The 25,856-nt window shown below is 47.1% G+C and overlaps 1 protein-coding gene across 1 annotated transcript in view; it reads left to right on the top strand.

Moving 5' to 3' along the window:
* The window catches only part of LOC311138728 (copine-8-like), a gene marked incomplete at its 3' end in the record, with an annotated part of 39,144 nt that overhangs the window by 4,935 nt on the left and 8,353 nt on the right, over window positions 1-25,856 (top strand). Inside the window, exons 2-5 of the mRNA XM_084173527.1 lie at window positions 5,783-5,829; window positions 6,520-6,701; window positions 10,628-10,755; window positions 16,130-16,232. Coding sequence (XP_084029653.1) covers window positions 6,552-6,701; window positions 10,628-10,755; window positions 16,130-16,232 — 381 coding nt within the window. The 5' untranslated portion in view covers window positions 5,783-5,829; window positions 6,520-6,551. The remainder of the gene's footprint in view (window positions 1-5,782; window positions 5,830-6,519; window positions 6,702-10,627; window positions 10,756-16,129; window positions 16,233-25,856) is intronic.

Genomic DNA, 25,856 nt, shown 5'->3' with positions numbered 1-25,856 from the left:
CTCTCTCTCTTTCTCTTTCTCTCTCTCTCTCCCTCTCTATCACACCTCCTGTCTCTCTCTCTCTGCCTCTCTATCACACCTCCTCTCTCTCTCTCTCTCTCTCTCTCTCTCTCTCTCTCTCTCTCTCTCTCTCTCTCTCTCTCTCTCTCTCTCTCTCTCTCAGACCTCCTGTCTCTCTCTTTCTCTTTCTCTCTCTCTCTCCCTCTCTCTCAGACCTCCTGTCTCTCTCTCTCTCTTTCTCTTTCTCTCTCTCTCCCTCTCTATCACACCTCCTGTCTCTCTCTCTCTGCCTCTCTATCACACCTCCTCTCTCTCTCTCTCTCTCTCTCTCTCTCTCTCTCTCTCTCTCTCTCTCTCTCTCTTCTCTCTCTCTCTCTCTCTCTCTCTCTCTTTCTTTCTCTCTCTCTCTCTCTCTCTCTCAGTGTCATTCACATCGCCTGTAATGGCCGTTCCATTCAGGTAATGAGGTGAAATAGGATAAATCGCCCTGCCTCCCATATTTGGTTATGGTTCATGACCCCTTTCAGCAGGGAAATATTTTCAACCACATCAGCCACCTCTTGACAGAGAGGAGAAAAGGTTTTGGCATGAGATCATTGGGAAGGAATTTGCAAAGGGGAAAAGGGTTGGGGTAAATTCAGGTGGATGAAAGACAAGACTATACATAGAGTAAAGTTAAGAGGATGGCTAGGAGTTAAGAGGATGGGTCTGGATCTATACTGACTGACTGGGCTAGGGCAATGGGTGGGAATTGGCTTTTATAATTCATTTAGAGATATTGTGCCAGAGTCTGGTCTAATGCAAGCCCTGCTGACTATGGACCACAGAGTCTGGTCTAGTGGTAACCCTGCTGACTACGGACCACAGAGTCTGGTCTAGTGGTAACCCTGCTGACTACGGACCACAGAGTCTGGTCTAGTGGTAACCCTGCTGACTACGAACCACAGAGAGTCTGGTCTAGTGGTAACCCTGCTGACTACGAACCACAGAGAGTCTGGTCTAGTGGTAACCCTGCTGACTACGGACACAGAGAGTCTGGTCTAGTGGTAACCCTGCTGACTACGGACCACAGAGAGTCTGGTCTAGTGGTAACCCTGCTGACTACGGACCACAGAGAGTCTGGTCTAGTGGTAACCCTGCTGACTACGGACCACAGAGAGTCTGGTCTAGTGGTAACCCTGCTGACTACGAACCACAGAGAGTCTGGTCTAGTGGTAACCTGCTGACTACGGACCAGAGAGTCTGGTCTAGTGGTAACCCTGCTGACTACGAACCACAGAGAGTCTGGTCTAGTGGTAACCCTGCTGACTACGGACCACAGAGAGTCTGGTCTAGTGGTAACCCTGCTGACTACGGACCACAGAGAGTCTGGTCTAGTGGTAACCCTGCTGACTACGGACCACAGAGAGGTCTGGTCTAGTGGTAACCCTGCTGACTACTGACCACAGAGAGTCTGGTCTAGTGGTAACCCTGCTGGACTACGGACCCACAGAGAGTCTGATCTCTGATCTAGTGGTAACCCTGCTGACTACGGACCACAGAGAGTCTGGTCTAGTGGTAACCCTGCTGACTACGGACACAGAGAGTCTGGTCTAGTGGTAACCCTGCTGACTACGGACCACAGAGAGTCTGGTCTAGTGGTAACCCTGATGACTACGGACCACAGAGAGTCTGGTCTAGTGGTAACCCTGCTGACTACTGACCACATAGAGTCTGGTCTAGTGGTAACCCTGCCGACTACGGACCACATAGAGTCTGGTCTAGCTGCTTATGGAGTCTCTGTCAGCCCCAGTGTCAGAGCTGCTTATGGAGTCTCTGTCACCCCAGTGTCAGAGCTGCTTATGGAGTCTCTGTCAGCCCCAGTGTCAGAGCTGCTTATGGAGTCTCTGTCAGCCCCAGTGTCAGAGCTGCTTATGGAGTCTCTGTCAGCCCCAGTGTCAGAGCTGCTTATGGAGTCTCTGTAATGACAAGAGACTGAGACAGCTCACATGCTTTCTCTCATAGTGATTACACACACTGACATTTACATGCACGTACGTACGCCCACACACACACACACACACACACACACACACACACACACACACACACACACACACACACACACACACACACACACACACACACACACACACACACACACACACACACACACACACACACACACACACACACACACACACACACACACACACACACACACACACTCTTACAGAGAGTGCAGTTATCCACCCCTATCCACCCCAATTCCTGAAATGATGGATGTGATTGGTGAAGAGGAGGTTTAACATTTATATTAGAGAAGCTGTAGCTTTCCCTTAGGTCACATCACACACACAGAGAGAGAGAGAGGGAGGGAGGGGGGGGGGAGAGAGAGGGGGAGAGAGAGAGAGAGGGAGGGAGGGAGGGAGGGAGGGAGGGAGGGAGGGAGGGAGGGAGGGAGGGAGGGAGGGAGGGAGGGAGGGAGGGAGGAAGGAAGGAAGGGAGGGAGGAAGGAAGGAAGGAGAGAGAGAGAGAGAGAGAGAGAGAGAGAGAGAGAGAGAGAGAGAGAGAGAGGAGGGGGGGGGAGAGGGGGGGGGGGAGGAGAGAGGGGAGAGCAGAAAGAGAGAGAGAGAGCGGGAGAGAGAGAGAGAGAGAGAGAGAGAGAGAAAGAGTTCATAATTAGTTAATAAAGGAACTTACTATTAATTCCAGGGTCATGGAGCTTTGACGTCACGTCTTATCTCCCTCCATCCCTCCATCCCTCCCATCCCTCCATCCCTCCATCCCTCTCTCCCTCCTTCCTCCATCCCTCCATCCCTCTCTCCCTCCTTCCTCCATCCCTCCATCCCTCTCTCCCTCCTTCCTCCATCCCTCCATCCCTCCATCTCTCCATACCTCTCTCCCTCCTTCCTCCATCCCTCCATCCCTCTCTCCCTCCTTCCTCCATCCCTCCATCCCTCTTTCCCTCCTTCCTCCATCCCTCCATCCCTCCATCCCTCTATCCCTCCATCCCCCCATCCCATCCCTCCATCCCTCCATCCCTCTATCCCTCCATCCCTCCATCCCCCCATCCCTCCATCCCTCTATCCCTCCATCCCTCCATCCCTCCATCCCTCCATCCCTCTATCCCTCCATCCCTCTATCCCTCCATCCCTCCATCCCCCATCCCTCCATCCCTCTATCCCTCCATCCCTCCATCCCTCCATCCCTCCATCCCTCCTCCATCCCCCCATCCCTCCATCCCTCCATCCCTCTATCCCTCCATCCCTCCATCCCTCTATCCCTACATCCCTCTCTCCCTCCTTCCTCCATCCCTCCATCCCTCTCTCCCTCCTTCCTCCATCCCTCCATCCCTCTCTCCCTCCTTCCTCCATCCCTCCATCCCTCCATCCCTCTCTCCCTCCTTCCTCCATCCCTCCATCCCTCCATCCCTCCATCCCTCCATCTCTCCATCCCTCTCTCCCTCCTTCCTCCATCCCTCCATCCCTCTCTCCCTCCTACCTCCATCCCTCCATCCCTCCATCCCTCTATCCCTCCATCCCTCCATCCCTCCATCCCTCCATCCCTCCATCCCCCCATCCCTCCACCCCTCCATCCCTCTATCCCTCCATCCCCCCATCCCTCCAACCCTCCATCCCTCCATCCCTCCATCCCTCCATCCCTCTATCTCTCCATCCCTCTATCCCTCCATCCCTCCATCCCCCATCCCTCCATCCCTCTATCCCTCCATCCCCCATCCCTCCATCCCTCCATCCCTCCCTCCATCCCCCCCATCCCTCCATCCCTCTATCCCTCCATCCCTCTATCCCTCCAGCCTCTATCCCTCCATCCCCCATCCCTCCATCCCTCCATCCCTCCATCCCTCTATCCCTCCATCCCTCCATCCCTCCATCCCTCCATCCCTCTCTCCCTCTATCCCTCCTTCCCTCTCTCCCTCCTTCCTCTATCCCTCTCTCCTTCCTCCATCCCTCTCTCCCTCTATCCTTCCATCCCTCTCTCCCTCCTTCCTCCATCCCTCCATCCCTCCATCCCTCTCTCCCTCCATCCCTCCATCCCTCCATCCCTCCATCCCTCTCTCCCTCTATCCCTCCTTCCCTCTCTCCCTCCTTCCTCCATCCTCCATCCCTCCATCCCTCTCTCCCTCTATCCCTCCATCCCTCTCTCCCTCCTCCCTCCATCCCTCCATCCCTCCATCCCTCTCTCCACACCGAAAGGTTAATGTATATATTTAACTTTCATTGAGAGTTGTGTCTCTTGTTTTTTTTTATTCTTTCTGGCGTTCAATCTCTCTCTCATGAATTAGCAGCACTGCTAAAGAGCATTTCATCAGTCCGCCAAATTGGATTATGATTCTGTTTATCTTAAGTGCTCCAGCAGTCTAATTGGATTAGGATTCTGTTACTCTTAAGTGCTCCAGCAGTCTAATTGGATTAGGATTCTGTTACTCTTAAGTGCTCCAGCAGTCTAATTGGATTAGGATTCTGTTACTCTTAAGTGCTCCAGCAGTCTAATTGGATTATTATGATTTTTCTCTTAAATGCTCCAGCAGTCTAATTGGATTATGATTATGTTTCTCTTAAATGCTCCAGCAGTCTAATTGGATTAGGATTCTGTTACTTTTAAGTGCTCCAGCAGTCTAATTGGATTAGGATTATTTTTCTCTTAAGTGCTCCAGCAGTCTAATTGGATTATGATTATTTTTCTCTTAAATGCTCCAGCAGTCTAATTGGATTATGATTATTTTTCTCTTAAATGCTCCAGCAGTCTAATTGGATTAGGATAATTTTTCTCTTAAATGCTCCAGCAGTCTAATTGGATTAGGATTCTGTTACTCTTAAATGCTCCAGCAGTCTAATTGGATTAGGATTATTTTTCTCTTAAATGCTCCAGCAGTCTAATTGGATTAGGATTATTTTTCTCTTATGTACTCCAGCAGTCTAATTGCTTGTTATCCAGCTCAATATGAGGGTGTCTCTCAACCCTGGACCCCCTCGTTTCGCCCCCCGAGCCTCTCCCCCCTCTCCCCCTTCGCCTCGCCCCCCTCGCTTCCCTCACCTCTCACCACTCTCCCCCTTCACCACATTAATTTAATTGTGACTACAATATAATGTATTATATTATATTATGCACATTATGTATGGTAATGTATCGGCATTATTACTGATCTGAAAAGGCCTGTCACTCTGGCTTTGTGTGTGTGTGTGTGTGTGTGTGTGTGTGTGTGTGTGTGTGTGTGTGTGTGTGTGTGTGTGTGTGAGTCTATTTGTGTGTGTACGTGCTTGTGTGTTTGTCTATGTGTGTCTGTGTGTGTGTGTGTGTGTGTGTATTTGTGTGTGTGCATACGTTTGTGTGTGTGTATTTGTGTGTGTGCGTGCTTGTGTCTGTGTCTATGTGTGTGTGTATGTGTGTGTGTGTATGTGTGTGTGTGTGTGTCTTGAGAAGATCTTGAGTGTTCTGTGTGTATCTTAATGTGTATCTTAATCAAATCAAATTGTATTTGCCACATGCGTGGAATACAACAGGTGTAGACCTTACAGTGAAATGCTTATTTACAAGCCCTTAACCAACAATGCAGTTTTAAGAAATAAAAATAACAAATAATTACAGTAGGGAGGCTATATACAGGGGGTACCGGTACAGAGTCAATGTGCAGGAGGCTATATACAGGGGGTACCGGTACACAGTCAATGTGCAGGAGGCTATATACAGGGGGTACCGGTACACAGTCAATGTGTAGTTGTGTAATGGAGTTTGACTTGTTGTTGTAACATTCACTCTCTCTTCTCCATCCCCATTTCAGGACCCAAATCAATTTCACTGTGGCCATCGATTTCACTGCGTCTAATGGTAAGTGAATATAAAGACAGTGTACGTGTGAGGGCCAGAATGAATGGTGATGCTCTTCCAGAGAGAGAGAGAGAGAGAGAGAGAGAGAGAGAGAGAGAGAGAGAGAGAGAGAGAGAGAGAGAGAGAGAGAGAGAGAGAGAGAGAGAGACTCAAAACCTGTGAGAGTTTCTTTCTGGCCCATGGTCAATACCACCATGCTGTGCCCCCAAATGGCACTGTGTCAGAGCCCAAATGGCACCCCATTCCCCTATGGGCTCTGGTCAAAAGTAGTTCACTATAAAGGGAATAGGGTTCCATTTGGCACAAGGAACCAAGATGGTGGAATAAACCCTCCTCTTGACATCAGGACTTCCCACAGGCTAAAAGGCCACACTTAATTCTAATCACTCCACTTATTGTAGTTAATTTATCCTTAGAGCCTCTAGCAGTGTATCTCTGTTTCCTACCATTCCATTGTGTGACGGGGTTGATGAGAGCATGCAGTAGTTTATCTCTGAGGGGTTGAAGAGAAGAAGAGTTCTGAATCGTTGTTATTTTGACCTGTATTATGGTTAAGGTCAGGGTCAGGGTTAGGGTTTAACTGGGATGTGGACATGAAGTTAAGGTTAGTTTAATCAAAATTCCAGACCCCTTCCTCACCAATGGACAAAGTGGTAATATATTGACCTCTGCCCTTTGCGCCCTCCCTAGGTAACCCGTCCCAGTCCACCTCTCTACACTACATGAACCCGTATCAGATGAATGCCTATGCTATGGCCCTGAAGGCTGTAGGGGAGATCATCCAGGACTACGACAGTGATAAGATGTTCCCTGCTCTGGGGTTTGGAGCCAAACTGCCCCCTGATGGACAGGTCTCACACGAGTTCCCTCTGGTGAGTCAAACACAGAGCTCTTTCTGGTCACCTGGCACTGTACTGGACTTAACTGGACTGGACTGGACTAGACTGAACTGAACTGGACTAGACTTGACTGGACTGGACTTTACTTTACTTTACTTACCACATTCAGCTAATGATGTCCACTCCAGGAATAAGATATTGATTTATTAAATACAAGAGATTTGACCATGTTGATTGTTTCTCCTCTCTAGAACAACAACATAGAGAATGTCTACTGTAATGGTGTGGATCAGGGATCAGGGATCAGGCAGCTTTATTATTATTACATTTTTGGAACTCAGTCAGGGTCTCAACTTCCTGTTAAGAGTTAAAATAGTAAAATACACAAGGTGCCATTTCGAAATGTGGTTGTGCATCAGCAGTTTTTCTCTTGATATGTCAGTCACTGACAGTCACCCAAATAGCCCATGTCAGGTAAAATGTTTTAGATTGGTAAGTTAGTCTAGAGGCCAACTATCTAAACTTGTAGTAATCATGGTCGAATTCCCAAATTACCTTCACTCTCACTCATATATCATATTAAAAACTGCAAACATTTCTCTCCACCCAATAGCAAAATGTGTAGAATTCATTGGAGGCTCCTCAGAGGAGGAAGGGGAGGACCATCCTCCTTAGTGTATGTCTTTTTTTTTTTTTATAGTGAAAGATTAAAAAAGTTATCCTTTTTAGACATTTCACCAAATAATTGATTATAACACACTGTATTACAATGAAGGTCTACAGTAGCCTCAACATCCCTATGTAGGGTAGCACCATTGTGTAGTCGGATGACAGCTAATTTCCATCCTCCTCTGAGTACATTGACTTCAATACAAAACCTAGGAGGCTCGTGGTTCTCACCTCCTTCCATAGACTTACACAGTAATTATGACAATTTCCGGAAAACATCCTTCAACCTATCAGAGCTCTTGCAGCATCAATCAATCAATCAATCAATCAAATGTATTTATAAAGCCCTTTTTACATCAGCAGATGACACAAAGTGTTATACAGAAACCCAGCCTAAAACCCCAAACAGCAGCATTGCAGATGTAGAAGCACGGTGGCTAAGAAAAAACTCCATAGAAAGGCAGAAACCTATGAAGAAACCTAGAGAGGAACCAGGCTCTGAGGGGAGTGCCGGGTGGAGATAACAGTACACTGCCATTAAGGACAGATTTTTCTCAAAGATGTTCAAACGTTCATAGATGACCAGCAGGGTCAAATAATAATCCCAGTGGTTGTAGAGGTTGCAACAGGCCAGTACATCAAGAGTAAATGTCACTTGGCTTTTCATAGCCGGGCATTTAGAGGTTGAAATAGCAGGTGCGGGAGAGAGAGAGAGTTGAAAACAGCAGGTCTGGGACAAGGTAGCACGTCCGGTTAACAGGTCAGGGTTCCATAGCCGCAGGCAGAAGAGTTGAAACTGGAGGCAAAAACAAGTAGTGATGAAGTCAATCTCTCCTCCACTTTGAGCAATGATATTAATGTTAGCTCCCCGTGTACATTTAAGGGCCAGCCGTGCTGCCCTGTTCTGAGCCAATTGTAATTTTCCCAAGTTCCTCTTTGTGGTACCTGACTACACGACTGAACAGTAGTCCAGGTGTGACAAAACCAGGATCTGCCTTGTTGATAGTGTTGTTCAGAAGGCAGAGCAGCGCTTTATAATAGACATACTTCTCATTTACATTTTAGTCATTTAGCAGACACTCTTATCCAGAGCGACTTACAGTGGTGAGTGCATACATTTTCATACATTTTTCATTCTTTTTTCTTACTGGTCCCCCGTGGGAATCAAACCCTGGCGTTGCAAGTGCCATGCTCTACCAACTGAGCTACAGGGGGCTCCCCATCTTACTACTTAGTTACAGTTCATATGAGGAAACCAGTCATTTGAAATAAATTCATTAGTTCCTATGGTTTTCACATGACTGGGAATACAGATATGCATATTTTGGTCACGGACACCTTAAAAGAAATGGGCCTCACAATGGGCCTCAGGATCTTGTCACGGTATTTCTGTGCATTTAAATTGCCATCGATAAAATGCAATTGTGTTCATTATTCATAACGTATGTCTGCCCATACCATAACCCCACCGCCACCATGGGGCACTCTGTTCACAACGTTGACATCAGCAAACCGCTCGCCCACATGACACCATACATGTGGCCTGTGGTTGTGAGGTCAGTTAGACGTACTGCTAAATTCTCTAAAACGACGTTGGAGGTGGCTTATGGTAGAGAATTTAACATTAAATTCTCTGGCAACAGCTTTGGTGCATATTCCTGCAGTCAGCTTGCCAATTGCACGCTCCCTCAAAACTTGAGACATCTGTGGCATTGTATTGTGTGACAAAACTGCACATTTTAGAGTGGCCTTTTATTGTTCCCAGCACAAGGTGCACCTATGTAATGATCATGCTGTTTAATCAGCTTCTTGATATGCAACACCTGTCAGGTGGATGGATTATCTTGGCAAAGGAGAAATGCTCAACAACAGGGATGTAAACAGAGAAATACGTTTTTTGTGTATATGGAACATTTCTGGGATCTTATATTTCAGCTCAAGAAACATGGGATTAGCACTTTACATGTTGCATTTATATTTTTGTTCAGTGTAGCTAGCCAATGCAGCTAGTTAGTTTAGCCTTACTCAAACACCCAGCTCAAACAGAGAGGGATGCTATGTTAGCTAGCTGGCTATGGCTATCCAACACTGGAACTCTTCCAAGTCAAGGTAAGCTTTAGGTTTTATTAATTTATTGCCACTAGGGGCTGCCGGTGTAACTGCTAAACTGCTTGCTGACTGTACACTATACTGCATGATTGTAGCGGGTTTACTAACGCGTTAGTTCTAGTAGCTATGTTGACTTGACGTTAGCTAATATGGTGACAACGATGTAGGCTGTGTGTCACGGTTAGCATTTATAATCTGAAGGCTCGGCTTGTAAAAGTTTTTTAGCCTGGTCACAGACAGCTGATGTGCTGTGCACTGAAGTCCACAAGCGAAGGGAAAAGGTGAGAGGAGGAGAGCACATAGATGCGAGAAGGAATTATCCAACGATCAAAGGGATCATGCTGTTTGTATGTGGCTGCTATGGAAAGTGAACTGTGTTTGCGTGTGATTCTGTTGAAAAAACGTTTCTTAAACGGAAGCAAATGGAACAAAACGGGGATAAACATATCTGAATTTGTCCAATAGAAACTCTCATTTGCAACTTGTTGGACTAATGATTACACCCACTATCAGCTAGATGCAGGCAAGATTGTGCAAGGCGGTATTAAATGTGTCAATGTCTGTCACCTTGATAACTAAAATGTATCTTGACCTGTGTAGCTACGTTGTAAACGTTCATTCATAGGCTAAGTTGTAGCAACCTCAGGATGGGTATAGGGAAAACTTGAGTATCATGTAGTAGCCTAAACCTAATGATGTTACGTTGAGCTGGGTGAATGGAATATGAATGGGAGTTATCCAATGTGCTGTAAAAGAAATAAGACCATGCTCATAATAAAATGTATAGTCCTCCTTCATCTTAAACGGCACCGACCGCCACTGGTAGAATTGCAGGAAATGTGTTATAAAATTGCTAAATCTTCTCTTCGCCCCATGGCAAAATGTGTAGAATTGCAGCAAAGTTGCTTTAAAACTGCAACATTTTCTCTACACCCCATGGCAAAATGTGTAGATTTGCAAGAAATTCACTCTAAAACGTAATTTTGTTCTCTCCGCTGTCAAGAGGGGGGCCGCTAAAATGTCACTTAGGGCCCCCAAAAGTCTATGGCTGGCTCTGACTGCATGTGTGGGTATAGATGTGGGTACGAAGACCCACGAGCCACTGCGGCCCCATCCCCATCCCTGTTATAAATCAACTATATCACATTGTTGTAAACCTGTTGATTGTTTCTCCTCTCCAGAACGGTAACATAGACAACCCTTACTGTAATGGTATAGACGGCATCCTGGAAGCCTACCACCAGAGTCTGAAGACTGTTCAGCTCTACGGCCCAACCAACTTCGCCCCTGTAGTCAACCATGTGGCCAGGTAACGTCACGCACACACATGTTAGGTGGGGTTAGGTACGTGAGGGATGGTTAGCAATGAGGGAGGGATGACAAGGTATGCACACACAAACACACACACACAGAACGGGGAAAGCATGCATGATAACTTTTAAAACAGAGAGGAGACCATTGAGTTAAAACAGTTCTGAATATACAGTATGACCCTCCAGTCACAGTCACAGTCCCTGTGCCAGTCCCCGTCACACTCCTCCAGTCACAGTCACAGTCACAGTCACACTCCTCCAGTCACAGTCACGGTCACAGTCACAGTCACACTCCTCCAGTCACCGTCACGGTCACAGTCACAGTCACACTCCTCCAGTCACAGTCACGGTCACAGTCACAGTCACACTCCTCCAGTCACAGTCACGGTCACAGTCACACTCCTCCAGTCACAGTCACGGTCACAGTCACAGTCACACTCCTCCAGTCACAGTCACGGTCCCTGTCCCAGTCCCCGTCACACTCCTCCAGTCACAGTCACGGTCACAGTCACAGTCACACTCCTCCAGTCACAGTCACGGTCACAGTCACACTCCTCCAGTCACAGTCACGGTCACAGTCACAGTCACACTCCTCCAGTCACAGTCACGGTCCCTGTCCCAGTCCCCGTCACACTCCTCCAGTCACAGTCACGTCACAGTCACAGTCACACTCCTACAGTCACAGTCACGGTCACAGTCACAGTCACACTCCTCCAGTCACAGTCACGTCACAGTCACACTCCTCCGGTCCCAGTCACACTCCTACAGTCACAGTCACACTCCTCCAGTCACAGTCACAGTCACAGTCCCAGACACAGTCCTCCAGTCACAGTCAGTCAATCAATCAATCAAATGTATTTATAAAGCCTTTTTTACATCAGCAGATGTCACAAAGTGCTTATACAGAAACCCAGCCTAAAAGCAAGCAATGCAGATGTAGAAGCATGGTGGCTAGGAAAAACTCCCTAGAAAGGCAGGAACCTAGGAAGAAACCTAGAGAGGAAGCAGGCTCTGAGGGGTGGCAAGTCCCCTTTTCTGGCTGTGCCGGTTGGAGATTATAAGAGTACATGGCCATTAAGGCCAGATTGTTCTTCAAGATGTTCAAACTTTCATAGATGACCAGCAGGGTCAAATAATAATCACAGTGATTGTAGCGAGTTGCAGTAATCCAGACGGGAGATGCCACCATGCTTCTACATCTGCATTGCTTGCTTTTAGGCTGGGTTTCAGTATAAGCACTGATCCTGTAGGTTCATGCTCTACAACATTCGGAGAGTACGACCCTGCCTTACACAGGAAGCGGCACAGGTCCTAATCCAGGCACTTGTCATCTCCCGTCTGGATTACTGCAACTCGCTGTTGGCTGGGCTCCCTGCCTGTGCCATTAAACCCCTACAACTCATCCAGAATGCCGCAGCCCGTCTGGTGTTCAACCTTCCCAAGTTCTCTCACGTCACCCCGCTCCTCCGCACACTCCACTGGCTTCCAGTTGAAGCTCGCATCTGCTACAAGACCATGGTGCTTGCCTACGGAGCTGTGAGGGGAACGGCACCTCCGTACCTTCAGGCTCTGATCAGTCCCTACACCCAAACGAGGGCACTGCGTTCATCCACCTCTGGCCTGCTGGCTCCCCTACCTCTGCGGAAGCATAGTTCCCGCTCAGCCCAGTCAAAACTGTTCGCTGCTCTGGCACCCCAATGGTGGAACAAGCTCCCTCACGACGCCAGGACAGCAGAGTCACTCACCACCTTCCGGAGACATTTGAAACCCCACCTCTTTAAGGAATACCTGGGATAGGATAAAGTAATCATTCTACCCCTCCCCCCTTTACTCCAACCCCCCCCCCCCCCCCCCCAAAAAATTTTTTTTTTAATAATAATAAACATTGTAAAGTGGTTATCCCACTGGCTATAAGGTGAATGCACCTATTTGTAAGTCGCTCTGGATAAGAGCGTCTGCTAAATGACGTAAATGTAAATGTAAATGTAGAGGGTACAACAGGTCAGTACCTCAGGAGTAAATGTCAGTTGGCTTTTCATAGCCGAGCATTCAGAGGTTGAGACAGCAGTTGCAGTAGAGAGAGTGAGAGAGCAAGAGAGATAGAGAGAGAGAGAGAGAGAGAGAGAGAGAGAGAGAGAGAAGAGAGAGAGAGAGAGAGAGAGAGAGAGACAGAGAGAGAGAGAGAGAGAGAGAGAGAGAGAGAGAGAGAGAGAGAGAGAGAGAGAGAGAGAGAGAGAGACAGAGAGAGAGAGAGAGAGAGAGTGAGAGAGAGAGTGAGAGAGTGAGAGAGCGAGAGAGCGAGAGAGAGAGATAGAGAGATAGAGGGATAGAGAGAGAGAGAGAGAGAGAGAGAGAGAGAGAGAGAGAGAGAGTCGAAAACAGCAGGTCCAGGACAAGGTAGCACGTCCGGTTAACAGGTCAGGGTTCCATAGCCGCAGGCAGAACAGTTGAAACTGGAGCAGCAGCACGACCAGGTGGACTGGGGACAGCAAGGTGACATCAGGCCAGGTAGTCCTGAGGCATGATCCTAGGGCTCAGGTCCTCCAGGAGGGGAGGGAGAGAGGGAGAGAGAGAGAATTAGAGGGAGCATACTTAAATTCACACAGAACACCAGATAAGACAGGATAATTACACCAGATATAACAGACTGACCCTAGCCCCCCAGCACATAGACTATTGCAGCATAGATACTGGAGGATGAGACAGGGGGTTCGGGGGACACTGTGGTACCATCCAAAGATACTCCCGGACAGGGCCAACCAGGCTTTGCCAAAGCACAGCCCCACACCACCAGAGGGATATCAACAGACCACCAACCTACTACCCTGAGACAAGGCTGAGTATAGCCTACGAAGATCTCCTCCACTGCACGAGCCCAAGGGGGCTCAAGACCGGACAGGAAGATCACATCAGTGAATCAACCCCTCAAGTCGAGTACAGCGCAAAAAAGCCTGGCACGACGTGACGCACCCCTCCTACGGATAGCATGGAAGAGCACTAGTAAGCCAGTGACTCAGCCCCGGAACAGGGTCACAGTCCTCCAGTCCCAGTCCCAGTTACAGTCCTCTAGTCACAGTCCTCCAGTCACAGTCACAGTCCAGTCCCAGTCCTCCAGTCCCAGTCCTCTAGTCACAGTCACAGTCCTCCAATCATGGTCCTCCAGTCACAGTCACAGTCCTCCAGTCACAGTCCTCCAGTCACAGTCCTCTAGTCACAGTCCTCCAGTCACAGTCACAGTCCTCCAGTCACAGTCCTCCAGTCCCAGTCACACTCCTCCAGTCCCAGTCCCAGTCCTCCAATCCCAGTCACAGTCCTCTAGTCACAGTCCTCTAGTCACAGTTAGTCTTCCTCCAGTCCCACTCCTCCAGTCACAGTCACAGTCAGTCATAGTCCCACTCCTATTCACAGTCCCAGTCCCAGTCACAGTCACAGTCCCAGTCAGTCACAGTCACAGTCACAGTCTCAGTCAGTCCCAGTCCCAGTCAGTCACAGTCCCAGCCTCAGTCAGTCTCAGTCCCAGTCCCAGTCCCAGTCCCAGTCTCAGTCAGTCCCAGTCCCAGCCCAGCCTCAGTCCCAGTCTCAGTCAGTCCAGTCCCAGTCCCAGTCAGTCACAGTCCCAGCCTCAGTCAGTCACAGTCCCAGTCTCAGTCAGTCCCAGTCCCAGTCCCAGTCCCAGCCTCAGTCCCAGTCTCAGTCAGTCCCAGTCCCAGTCCCAGTCCCAGTCTCAGTCAGTCACAGTCCCAGTCCCAGCCTCAGTCCCAGTCCCAGTCCCAGTCCCAGTCAGTCTCAGTCCCAGTCACAGTCAGTCACAGTCCCAGTCTCAGTCTCAGTCAATCCCAGTCCCAGTCACAGTCAGTCACAGTCCCAGCCTCAGTCAGTCTCAGTCCAGCCTCAGTCTCAGTCCCAGCCTCAGTCCCAGTCTCAGTCAGTCCCAGTCCCAGTCCCAGTCCCAGTCCCAGCCTCAGTCCCAGTCTCAGTCAGTCCCAGTCCCAGTCCCAGTCCCAGCCTCAGTCCCAGTCTCAGTCCCAGTCCCAGTCCCAGTCTCAGTCAGTCCCAGTCCCAGTCCCAGCCTCAGTCCCAGTCTCAGTCAGTCCCAGTCCCAGTCCCAGTCAGTCACAGTCCCAGCCTCAGTCAGTCTCAGTCCCAGCCTCAGTCTCAGTCAGTCCAGTCCCAGTCCCAGTCAGTCTCAGTCCCAGTCACAGTCAGTCACAGTCCCAGCCTCAGTCTCAGTCAGTCCCAGTCCCAGTCCCAGTCAGTCACAGTCCCAGCCTCAGTCAGTCTCAGTCCCAGCCTCAGTCTCAGTCCCAGTCCCAGTCCCAGTCCCAGTCCCAGTCCCAGTTCCAGTCCCAGTCCCAGTCTCAGTCCCAGTCCCAGTCCCAGCCTCAGTCCCAGCCTCAGTCAGTCTCAGTCCCAGCCTCAGTCTCAGTAAGTCCCAGTCCCAGTCAGTCACAGTCCCAGCCTCAGTCAGTCTCAGTCCCAGCCTCAGCCTCAGCCTCAGTCCCAGTCCCAGTCCCCAGTCCCAGTCCCAGTCCCAGTCCAGTCCCAGTCCCAGTCCCAGTCCCAGTCAGCCTCAGTCAGTCACAGTCCAGTCCCAGCCTCAGTCAGTCACAGTCCCAGTCCCAGCCTCAGTCCCAGTCTCAGTCAGTCACAGTCCCAGTCCCAGCCTCAGTCCCAGTCTCAGTCAGTCACAGTCCCAGTCCCAGCCTCAGTCCCAGTCTCAGTCAGTCACAGTCCCAGTCCCAGCCTCAGTCCCAGTCTCAGTCAGTCACAGTCCCAGTCCCAGCCTCAGTCCCAGTCTCAGTCAGTCTCAGTCCCAGTCCCAGTCTCAGTCCCAGCCCCAGTCCCAGTCTCAGTCAGTCACAGTCCCAGTCCCAGCCTCATTCAGTACCAGTCCTTGAGCCATTACCATGTGAATGGCTGAAAGGGTGAAAAGGACTGTAGCCAGTGGGAACCAATGACACAGATTCAGTCAATCAGTAAATCACACAGCATAGTCCGGCTTCATATCCTGCAGTGTTGAGGTCACAGTCTTCTTTGAGGTATGATAATGAATATTATGAATGTTATCAATCTGCAGAATGATATCAGGGTATCCTATTTTCATTGAATAGAGTCTTGTTTAATAGACATTGAAAGGTAAGAGAGAGAGGAGTGGAGAGGATTGACAGGAAATACAATGACGACAGAAGATAAAGAATGACCTTCAATTTTCAGTTTAGTTCAGGGAATGTTTGCTTTTTACTCATAAACTGTGTGTGTGTGTGTGTGTGTGTGTGTGTGTGTGTGTGTGTGTGTGTGTGTGTGTGTGTGTGTGTGTGTGTGTGTGTGTGTGTGTGTGTGTGTGTGTGTGTGTGTGTTATCCTGCTACAGGTATGCTGCAGCGGTTCAGGACGGGTCCCAGTACTTCGTCCTCCTCATCATTACAGATGGGGTCATATCAGACATGGCTCAGACCAAGGAGGCCATCGTCAACGTGAGTTGAGAGAGGAGAGACAGAGAAGAGAGACAGAGAGAGAGAGAGAGAGAGAGAGAGAGAGAGAGAGAGAGAGAGAGAGAGAGAGAGAGAGAGAGAGAGAGAGAGAGAGAGAGAGAGAGAGAGAGAGAGAGAGAGAGAGAGAGAGAGAGAGAGAGAGAGAGAGAGAGAGAGAGAGAGATGGTGGGACAGGATGGAAGAAGAAAGAGTGAGGCAGGGAAAAGAGTCAAATATGAATCTCTGTGAAGAGAGAGAAGAGAGTCTTCTCATCTGCCTGGACTCGGCCAGACCTCCAGCAGACTGGATTTAAAGGGAATTTGCGACTGTTAGTCAAACCGTTCGAACAGTCACACCTTCCTTTTAAGATCTTGCCTGCTGCTCTATCTTGCATGACCTCACTGACTGACCTGCAATTCCTCTGCTGACACTACTACCCCCCTCTTCTACTGCTTTCACTCCTGCTCTTTGTGGCGATGGAGTCTAATTTGGGGTTAGGCTTCATTTGAGGTTAGGGTTATTTTAGAGTTAGGGTTAATCTAGGGTAACATCATAATTGCTGATTTAAGTGTTTTCTCTGAAGTAGGAGTGTGAAGTAGAAATGCTTCGACTGTCCTCTTCAATTCAGTGAGCCAGACTGGATGGTGTGTGCGTGGGCATGTGCCTGTGTGTTGTGTGAGGGTTGTGTCTCCTCCGGGGAGTGTTTTCAGGAACACTGACCCACTTCTCTACAGCTGGTGGAGGGAGGGAGGGAGGGAGGGAGGGAGGCCTATTCCATGTCATTCAGAACGGGGCTGGGACAGCAGATGGAACCTGTCACTCAGACAACACAACGACGCTCCAAGGCACAGCAATGCCCTCTCAATGAATTATTTCACTTTCCCACTTCTCTTTCCTTTGGTTCATGTTTTTTCTGTCTCTTTTCATCTCTCTTTCTCTCTTGCATCACCTCTCTCTCTCTCTCTCTCTCTCTCTCTCTCTCTCTTCTCTCTATCTCTCTCTCTCTCACACACTCTCTCTCTCTCTCTCTCTCTCTCTCTCTCTCTCTCTCTCTCTCTCTCTCTCTCTCTCTCTCTCTCTCTCTCTCAATTCAATTTCAATTTCAATTTAAGGTCTTTATTGGCAATGGAAACGTATGTTAACATTGCCAAAGCAAGTGAAGTAGATAGTAAACAAAAGTGAAATAAACAATAAAATTAAAAGTAAACATTACACTCAGAAGTTTCAAAAGAATAAAGACATTTCAAATGTCATATTATGTCTATATACAGTGCTGTAACAATTAGCAAATAGTTAAAGTACAAATGGGAAAATAAATAAACATAAATATGGGTTGTATTTACAATGGTGTTTGTTCTTAACTGGTTGCCCTTTTCTTGTGGCAACAGGTCACAAGTATTGCTGCTGTGATGGCACACTGTGGTATTTCACCCAATAGATATGGGAGTTTATCAAAATCGGGTTTGTTTTCAAATTCTTTGTGGGTCTGTGTAATCTGAGGGAAATATGTGTCTCTAATATGGTCATTCATTTGGCAGGAGGTTAGGAAGTGCAGCTCAGTTTCCACTTTCTTTTGTGGGCAGTGTGCACATAGCCTGTCTTCTCTTGAGAGCCAGGTCTGCCTTCGGCAGCCTTTCTCAATAGCAAGGCTATGATCACTGAGTGTGACGAATACTGAGGATACGAAGAGGCAGGACACAGACGCAGGAATCAACAATGTAAAGGTTTACTTAACACTGAGCAAGAGAACAACAAAGAGCGAGTACACGACAAGACACTAACAATCACACACAACACAACACTGAACAGTCCAGGGCTATATAGGGGTGGTGATGAGATGATGAGGTGCAGGTGCGCTGGAGGTGATTAGGGTGCATTGGGTTTCCATTCCGGTGTTGCTGAGGTGGTGCGCTCAGACCGGTGGCTTAGTAGACCGGCGAATCAGAGCGCCGGAGGGGAGCAACGGGAGGAGACGTGACACTGAGTCTGTACATAGTCAAAGCTTTCCTTAATTTTGGGTCAGTCACAGTGGTCAGGTATTCTGCCACTGTGTACTCTCTGTTTAGGGCCAAATAGCATTCTAGTTTGCTCTGTTTTTTTGTTAATTCTTTCCAATGTGTCAAGTAATTAGCTTTTAATTTTCTCATGATTTGGTTGGGTCTAATTTTGTTGCTGTCCTGGGGCTCTGTGGGGTATGTTTGTGGTCCTCTGTAGCTCAGCTGGTAGAGCACGGCGCTTATAACGTCAAGGTAGTGGGTTCGATCCCCGGGACCACCCATACACAAAAAAAAATGTATGACTGTATGTCGCTTTGGATAAAAGCGTCTGCTAAATGGCATATTATTATTATTATTTGTGTTTGTGAACAGAGCCCCAGGACCAGTTTGCTTAGAGTTTGGACATTGCAGGTTGATTCCGTCCAATACTTAATTCGATTGGTTAGATGGTGCCATGTAACTTCAATGTCTTTCATGTTAGCACCCCAACTGTCCTCCATAGTTGTTGTCATGACTACAGTAACTATAGTGACAGCCTTTAAGTATTGTAAATGAGAACTTGTTCTCAACTGGCTTACCTGGTTAAATAAAGGTGAAAAAGGTTCAAAGTCGATTCACATATTAAATTGCCACTTTGGTATCACCCTGTGGTTCCCAGAACGTTATGTGCTAGCTGGAGTATCAGGCTGTGGTTCTCAGAACGTTGTGTGCTAGCTGAGGTATCACCCTGTGGTTCTCAGAATGTTGTGTGCTAGCTGGGGTATCAGGCTGTGGTTCTCAGAACGTTGTGTGCTAGCTGGGGTATCACCCTGCGGTTCTCAGAACGTTGTGTGCTAGCTGGGATATCAGGCTGTGGTTCTCAGAACGTTGTGTGCTAGCTGGGATATCAGGCTGTGGTTCTCAGAATGTTGTGTGCTAGCTGAGGTATCACCCTGCGGTTCTCAGAATGTTGTGTGCTAGCTGGGGTATCAGGCTGTGGTTCTCAGAACGTTGTGTGCTAGCTGGGGTATCAGGCTGTGGTTCTCAGAACGTTGTGTGCTAGCTGGGGTATCACCCTGCGGTTCTCAGAACGTTGTGTGCTAGCTGGGGTATCACCCTGCGGTTCTCAGAACGTTGTGTGCTAGCTGGGATATCAGGCTGTGGTTCTCAGAACGTTGTGTGCTAGCTGGGATATCAGGCTGTGGTTCTCAGAACGTGGTGTGCTAGCTGGGGTATCACGCTGTGGTTCTCAGAGGTCAGTTCTAGAGTGAAGCCCTCCAAATGAACCTGACGCACTAGGCCTAATGTCTTCCTCTGTCAGAGCCTGGGGTGGCCTCTTTTCTCTCTCAGTGGGACATCACAGGACATAATTGAAGACTTGTGAGGGAAGTTATTGATGAGTCACAGACTCAGGCGTGGGCGTGAATGTCTTCTTAGGCTCTAAAACAAACACACACACACACACACACACACACACACACACACACACACACACACACACTACACACACGTGGTCCCTGAATGAGCTAGAAACATCAGTCAGACAGTCCCATGCTTCCATTCTGTTACAGTGATCTCAGAGTACATGATTGGCAGATGACTTAAATTACTATGACATCACTTCTTGTTTTTCCACCAACTTCCATTTAACTCCCTAAAGCCCTGCTGTGCCACACAAGAAGGCCTGTGCCTCTATAGTCTCTGGTTAGGAGTGGTGATAGGATCAGTTTTTAATGAATAAGATTACATGGACAAGGGGACCAGTGTACGAGATCAGTACTTCTACTCCGAGACACTTTGGGCCAAGATACCTCCCTTTAATTAAGACAGTGACACTGTCAGTTTCCTCCTCACCTCTACCGCCCAATTGTCCCACCGCAATGGTAGCCTGCCTACAGTGGCGGCTCCTGAAAAAAGTCTCAGGGGGGCAATTTTTCTGATGATTTAGGTGACCTACACACATTTTAAAAAAGATATGTCCAGCAACAACATGAAGACAGGGGCAGCATATAAGTCAATACCAGAAGCATTTATTGACTGATCTCAAAAGTGTTGGCTTACCAGGGTTGGTGGAGCCCTCAGTTTCATCTTTGCCTCGCAAAGCTAACTCAAACACTCCGCAAAACTTCACACACTGGATTAGCCGGCTGAGGATGTGGCGGTTCTTGCTAATGTCGTAGTAAATATATTTGTTATAGTGAATATGGAATATGATATGTTGAGTAAAATGTTGTGCTAAGATCTATTTAGGTCAGGAGCTGGTTATAAGTTCTGTTCCTATCCAATAACAATGGACAAAAGGGTCCTATCTTGTCAGCCTTGTCAGTTTCAGTTCTCCAGTAAACTTGTGATTATCAACACTAACCTCATCGTTGTGGCGGCGGACAGCTAGCCTGTATCCCTCATCCAGTTGAGTGGGAATGTTCACTCTCCCCAAAGCAGACAATCTCAAACAGCTATCCATGTGGGTCTTTGACAGCTCATGTTTCTTAATCTTTCCTGAAAGATGGTGCATGTCCGTTACACACCAGTCGCTGTCCAAGCGGTGCTGTCTGCCGTGCCGCCTTCAGGGTGAAAGAGTAAGCAGGGGGTAGCAGAAGACTGCATTAGCTACATCGCAGCCTGCTAGCCAGGTTTTTCGTTCGTACCAATTTTTGGAAAATCCTCGGGTGTAGGACTTCCCCCCTTTAGTAGAAACCTGTTGAATTATTAAATTTGGTCTGGGAGGTCCTAATTGTTTCGTTGCCAATTTATCTTCATTTGTTCACCGACAAAAAGGAACTTCTTTCAAAGACACAATCGAGTTGCACTGAAGCCTAGCCATTTTTACAGTAGTAGTGAATTGATTGATGAGGCTACCCGCTCTTTTCTTAGTTACGTTCATGGTTACGTTACGTATGACGAAAGCGCGTAAGTGCAAGCCCTCAGAAACCCATAGAGATTGTATTGAAAGCTCTGATATTTGAAAAAAATAGATTTTACATGGGAGTCTATGACAGACTTCTGGGCGATTTTCAACCTGACTGAAATCGCCCCAAAAGGGGGGGGGGCCATTTGAAGCACGACTTTAGCCTGATTGGACATTTAGTGGCACTGTGGCAGATCAGACGTCTAGATTACAACACTGATAACTACTGTTGCCGTGATATAATTGATTAGAAAAAAAATCCCTTCCTTTTCCCGTTTGGCAGTGCGTCGCCCATATCGCCCTATTGAACACACCGCCCCTGCCTGCCTATCTTTAATTAAAAATACTGTCCGTTTGAGTGTTTTTAATTGATAGATTCAACAGACAGTATTTTATCCTTTTATTCAGTCACTTTGAGGGGAGAGAGCGAGGGGAGAGAGGGGGGGAGAGAGAGAGAGCGAGGGGAGAGAGAGAGAGAGAGAGAGAGAGGGAGAGAGAGAGAGAGAGGGGAGAGAGAGAGAGAGAGAGAGAGAGAGAGAGAGAGAGAGAGAGAGAGAGAGAGAGAGAGAGAGAGAGAGAGAGAGAGAGAGAGAGAGAGAGAGAGAGAGAGAGAGAGAGAGAGAGAGAGAGAGAGAGAGGGGGGGGAGAGAAAGGATACAAAAACAGGCTTCTCCATTAAATTAAAGTTGAATGTAAAAAAAAAACTGTTCAATTATACTGTACCTAGTGTTTCTACTCCTCTGTTGGTATATTGTGGTAGTTTAATTAATCCAAGCCATTTTCTGTCCGTCCACCAACCCCCCCCCCCCCATCATACACACACACACGTCCTTTGGTGTTTTTAATTTGAGCAGCGCTGGGTTTTGTCCCAGAGGCTTCCCATAAAACATTTGGCTGGACCAGGATAGTAGAGCTGTAAAACCATCATAAATATTTAATGAGGTGTGCGTGTGCATGTGTGTGTCTGTGTGTCTGTGGTTAACAAAGCAGTAAAACATGTAAATTGTTAACCTGCAGCCCAGTGGACCCAAGTTCCCCAGTGTAGCGGGTGATGTTGGACGGAGTCAGATGCAGGAGAGTAAATCACAGAATAACTGGTTTAATCAATAAACAGAGGTACGCAGCAATGTGTAATACACACCAGTGCGGACAAACGGCACACTGGGGAAAATAAGGCACACGGGTGAATAACCCAGAGATACACAATATAATCGAGCTCCACGGGCTATAATCTCCTCCACAATAAACAATCACACACAAAGACAAGGGGGCAGAGGGAACACTTATACCGGTACTGATGAGGGGATATGAACCAGGTGTGTGTAATAAACAAGACAAAACAAATGGAATGATGAGATGAGGAGTGGCAGTGGTTAGTAAGCCGGTGACGACGAATGCCGAAGCCTGCCCGAACAAGTAGAGGAGGCAGCTCCGGAGGAAGTCGTGACACCCAGCCAGGTGATCTATCACTCAACGTGACCTGAATACACAATATCACAAGTTTAAATCCCCTTCATTTATTAATCAATACTTTTTATTGATATATAACATGTATTCCTGCTAGTTTCCAGTGGAGCAAAGGGCTTCTCCATATGACTTTGACATATTCTAATGAGACCGTGTTGATATAAATATACTTATGATATGTTCGAATATTATGAGATAGAAACCTCTTTAATTTACCTGTTTGGGTTGTTATGAAGTACATACAGGTCTTTGGTGTTACCCTTACAAAAAAAAGCACATGTCAAATGTGCAGTTTCACATGTCAAATAGCTGTTATTATATGTTAAACTTACATTTCACACGTGAAACAATATTTTCACGTATTAAATTTAGAGTTCACATGTTAACACCACCTTTTCACATTTGAGGAGAATAACATGTTTTCACCACACATATGAATTGCAGTTTCACATGTTAAAAACTTTCACATGCGAAAATCGGATATGTAAGAAAACTCAAAATGTGAAAATCTCACTTTCACCTGTGGAATTGCAGATTCACATGTGGGGTTGAAATAATGTTATTCTCCTCACATGTTTAAAGATGGTGTTACCATGTTGCAGTTTCCACCAGTGGAATTAGGATGACCACATCTAAAATGCCCAAATGTGGGATAAGGGAACGATTTTGCTGGACATTCGTGGAACAGTGGACAGAATAAAATGTTTTCAGGGCAGGTTAATGGATCACATTCAAATGGCAACATAGTTCTGCTGTATGAAAATCACTGCCTGTTAAAGGGGCAATCTTTAGACACTACACTGAACAAAAATATGAACGCAACATGTAAAGTGTTGGTCCCATGTTTCATGAGCGGACAATGAACACAACTGCATTTTATCGATCGCCATCGCCTCATGTTTCAGCATGATAATGCATGGCCCCATGTCGCAAGGATCTGTACACAATTCCTGGAAGCTGGAAATGTCCCAGTTCTTCCATGGCCTGCATACTCACCAGACATGTCACTCACTGAGCATGTTTGGGATGCTCTGGATAAACGTGTACGACAGCATGTTCCAGTTTCCGCCAATATCCAGCAACTTCGCACAGCCACTGAAGAGGAGTGGGAAAACATTCCACAGGCCACAATCAACAGCCTGATCAACTCTATGCGAAGAAGATGTGTCGCGCTGCATGAGACTAATGGTGGTCACACCAGATACTGACTGGTTTTCTGATCCACGCCCCTACCTTTTTTTAAAGATGTCTGTGACCAACAGATGCATATCTGTATTCCCAGTCATGTGAAATCCATAGATTAGGACCTAATGAATTTATTTCAATTGACTGATTTCCTTCTATCAACTGTAACTCAGTAAAATCTTTGGAATTGTTGCATGTTGCATTTATATTTTTGTTCAGTATACATACATTTTTGGACTTATAAATTAATGATATGTACCCAATGATTTATGAAGAATATAACATATAAATGCCTCATTAGTTCAACCGTCATACCCCATCAGAACCCCAAAATATAAGCTTGTTTTACTCCAATGTTTGTAAACAAAGTAAATGTAAACAACTATATAGCCTGAAAACATGGTTAAAACTATAATTTTGATATCATGGAGGGTCAGTCCTTGTATCCATAGCGCAGTCTATGGATTTGAGAGTGGTTGCATTTCTCAAGCCCCATCCCTCAGCTTTTTACTGAAACTGTGACGGGTAAACACTTTGTTAATGTTTCAATTAAGGATTGTCGCTTTAAACACCTTTAATAGAGTAATAGTGTTATTATGGTGAAATCCTCTAGAGAGTGAGTTACTTTTGGGCCATTAATATCAAGCAAAATTATTTGTATTGCAAACAAAATCAATGATATTTAAAGCAAAACATAAACCCAAAAGTATTCTGGATGGGAGACCAGATGTAGCTGGAAGTGGTGAAAAAATAAACGTGTGGAGAAATAAAAGTCGGGATTCTTCTTTTCACAAGGGAAGAACATGTGAAAAATGTACATGTGAAACTTCACACGTGTCTGAAAACCACGTGTCTGACCGAAGATTTTAAATTAAATAAATAATTCCGGGTTTTTTCACGTCATTTTTTCATGTTTGTCTTTTTGTAAGGGCATGGTAACTAGTGAAGATTGACACTGTGTTGTATGTTTTCTCATGGCTGTGGAGCTCAGCTGTCAATCACCATGATGAGAGGGGATGGCATAAATGGGGCATGGAAGACGGGTTATTTTTGGTCGACGTTTGATGCGCTGATGACTGTGTGTGTGTGTGTGTGTGTGTGTGTGTGTGTATGTGTGTGTGTGTGACTGTGTGTGTGTGTGTGTGTGTGTGTGTGTGTGTGTGTGTGTGTGTGGCGTGGCGTGGGAGGACAGGGACTGTGACATGAGTTCTGTTGAACACTGATAATTTGGACTCATTTATCTGTTTTGGGCTAAAAACAGAGAGGACAAGACAGAAGCAGAAGCAGCTCTCGCCGCCTGATACTGTTAGTCGTGACCTGTGAAATATACTCAACATAAACATTTAGGCAGAAATAATAAACAAGTATTTCAGATTAGCTACCCCAACCTTAAACTTAAACATTGGGGTTAATGGTCTCCAAACGGACCTAAGATCAGCGTCTAGGAGCAACTTCCACCAGCTCCTGTTCCTGATCCGGAGGGCGTGTCTTAGGAGTGGCTGGGAGGGTGATTGGTGGGATGGGTTGCCGTGGTGATAGAGAATCGGCCCCTCCCCCCTGTCCCTCCACTCCCACCTCACAAGCATCTTCAGTCTCCCAACTCCTATCTAATCAACACTTTACCACTGTTTTATCACTGCCTTAGGAAACTGAGGTGTTCTAGGTACCTATATCCTATATATGCTCCCAACACGTCGGAGTGCTTCTTTGGTCCCTTTTTTTTGCTTTCAGTTTTGTCTTTGTTGCTATCTTGCTATCTTTTGTGCTCAACTATTTGGAAGATTATGTTATGCCTTCTTTGACAAATGAAAGTACCAAACATTTTCTCAAAATGCTCACACTTTTGTCAAACCCACATCAGTGATAACACTGGCTTTAGACTGTCTTCTCTGCTCTGGGAACGCGTTCAGTTTCGTCAGTGGATGAGGAGAGTTTCATCACTACAGTCTGGACCAGACTTAAATTTACTGAGTAAACACACACACACTGTCTCTTGAAGATAAGAGCAACGACAGGGGGAGAAACAGGAACATTGGATTTGGGTTCTAAAAACCCCAGAGGAAGAAGATGATTGGGTGTTAAACGTCCCAG

The sequence above is a fragment of the Coregonus lavaretus genome (assembly GCF_964263955.1).
Source record: "Coregonus lavaretus genome assembly, chromosome: 12".
NCBI classification, from domain to species: domain Eukaryota; kingdom Metazoa; phylum Chordata; class Actinopteri; order Salmoniformes; family Salmonidae; genus Coregonus; species Coregonus lavaretus.
Note: the sequence above shows the minus strand (reverse complement) of the source record. Positions and strands in the feature narration are given on the sequence as shown.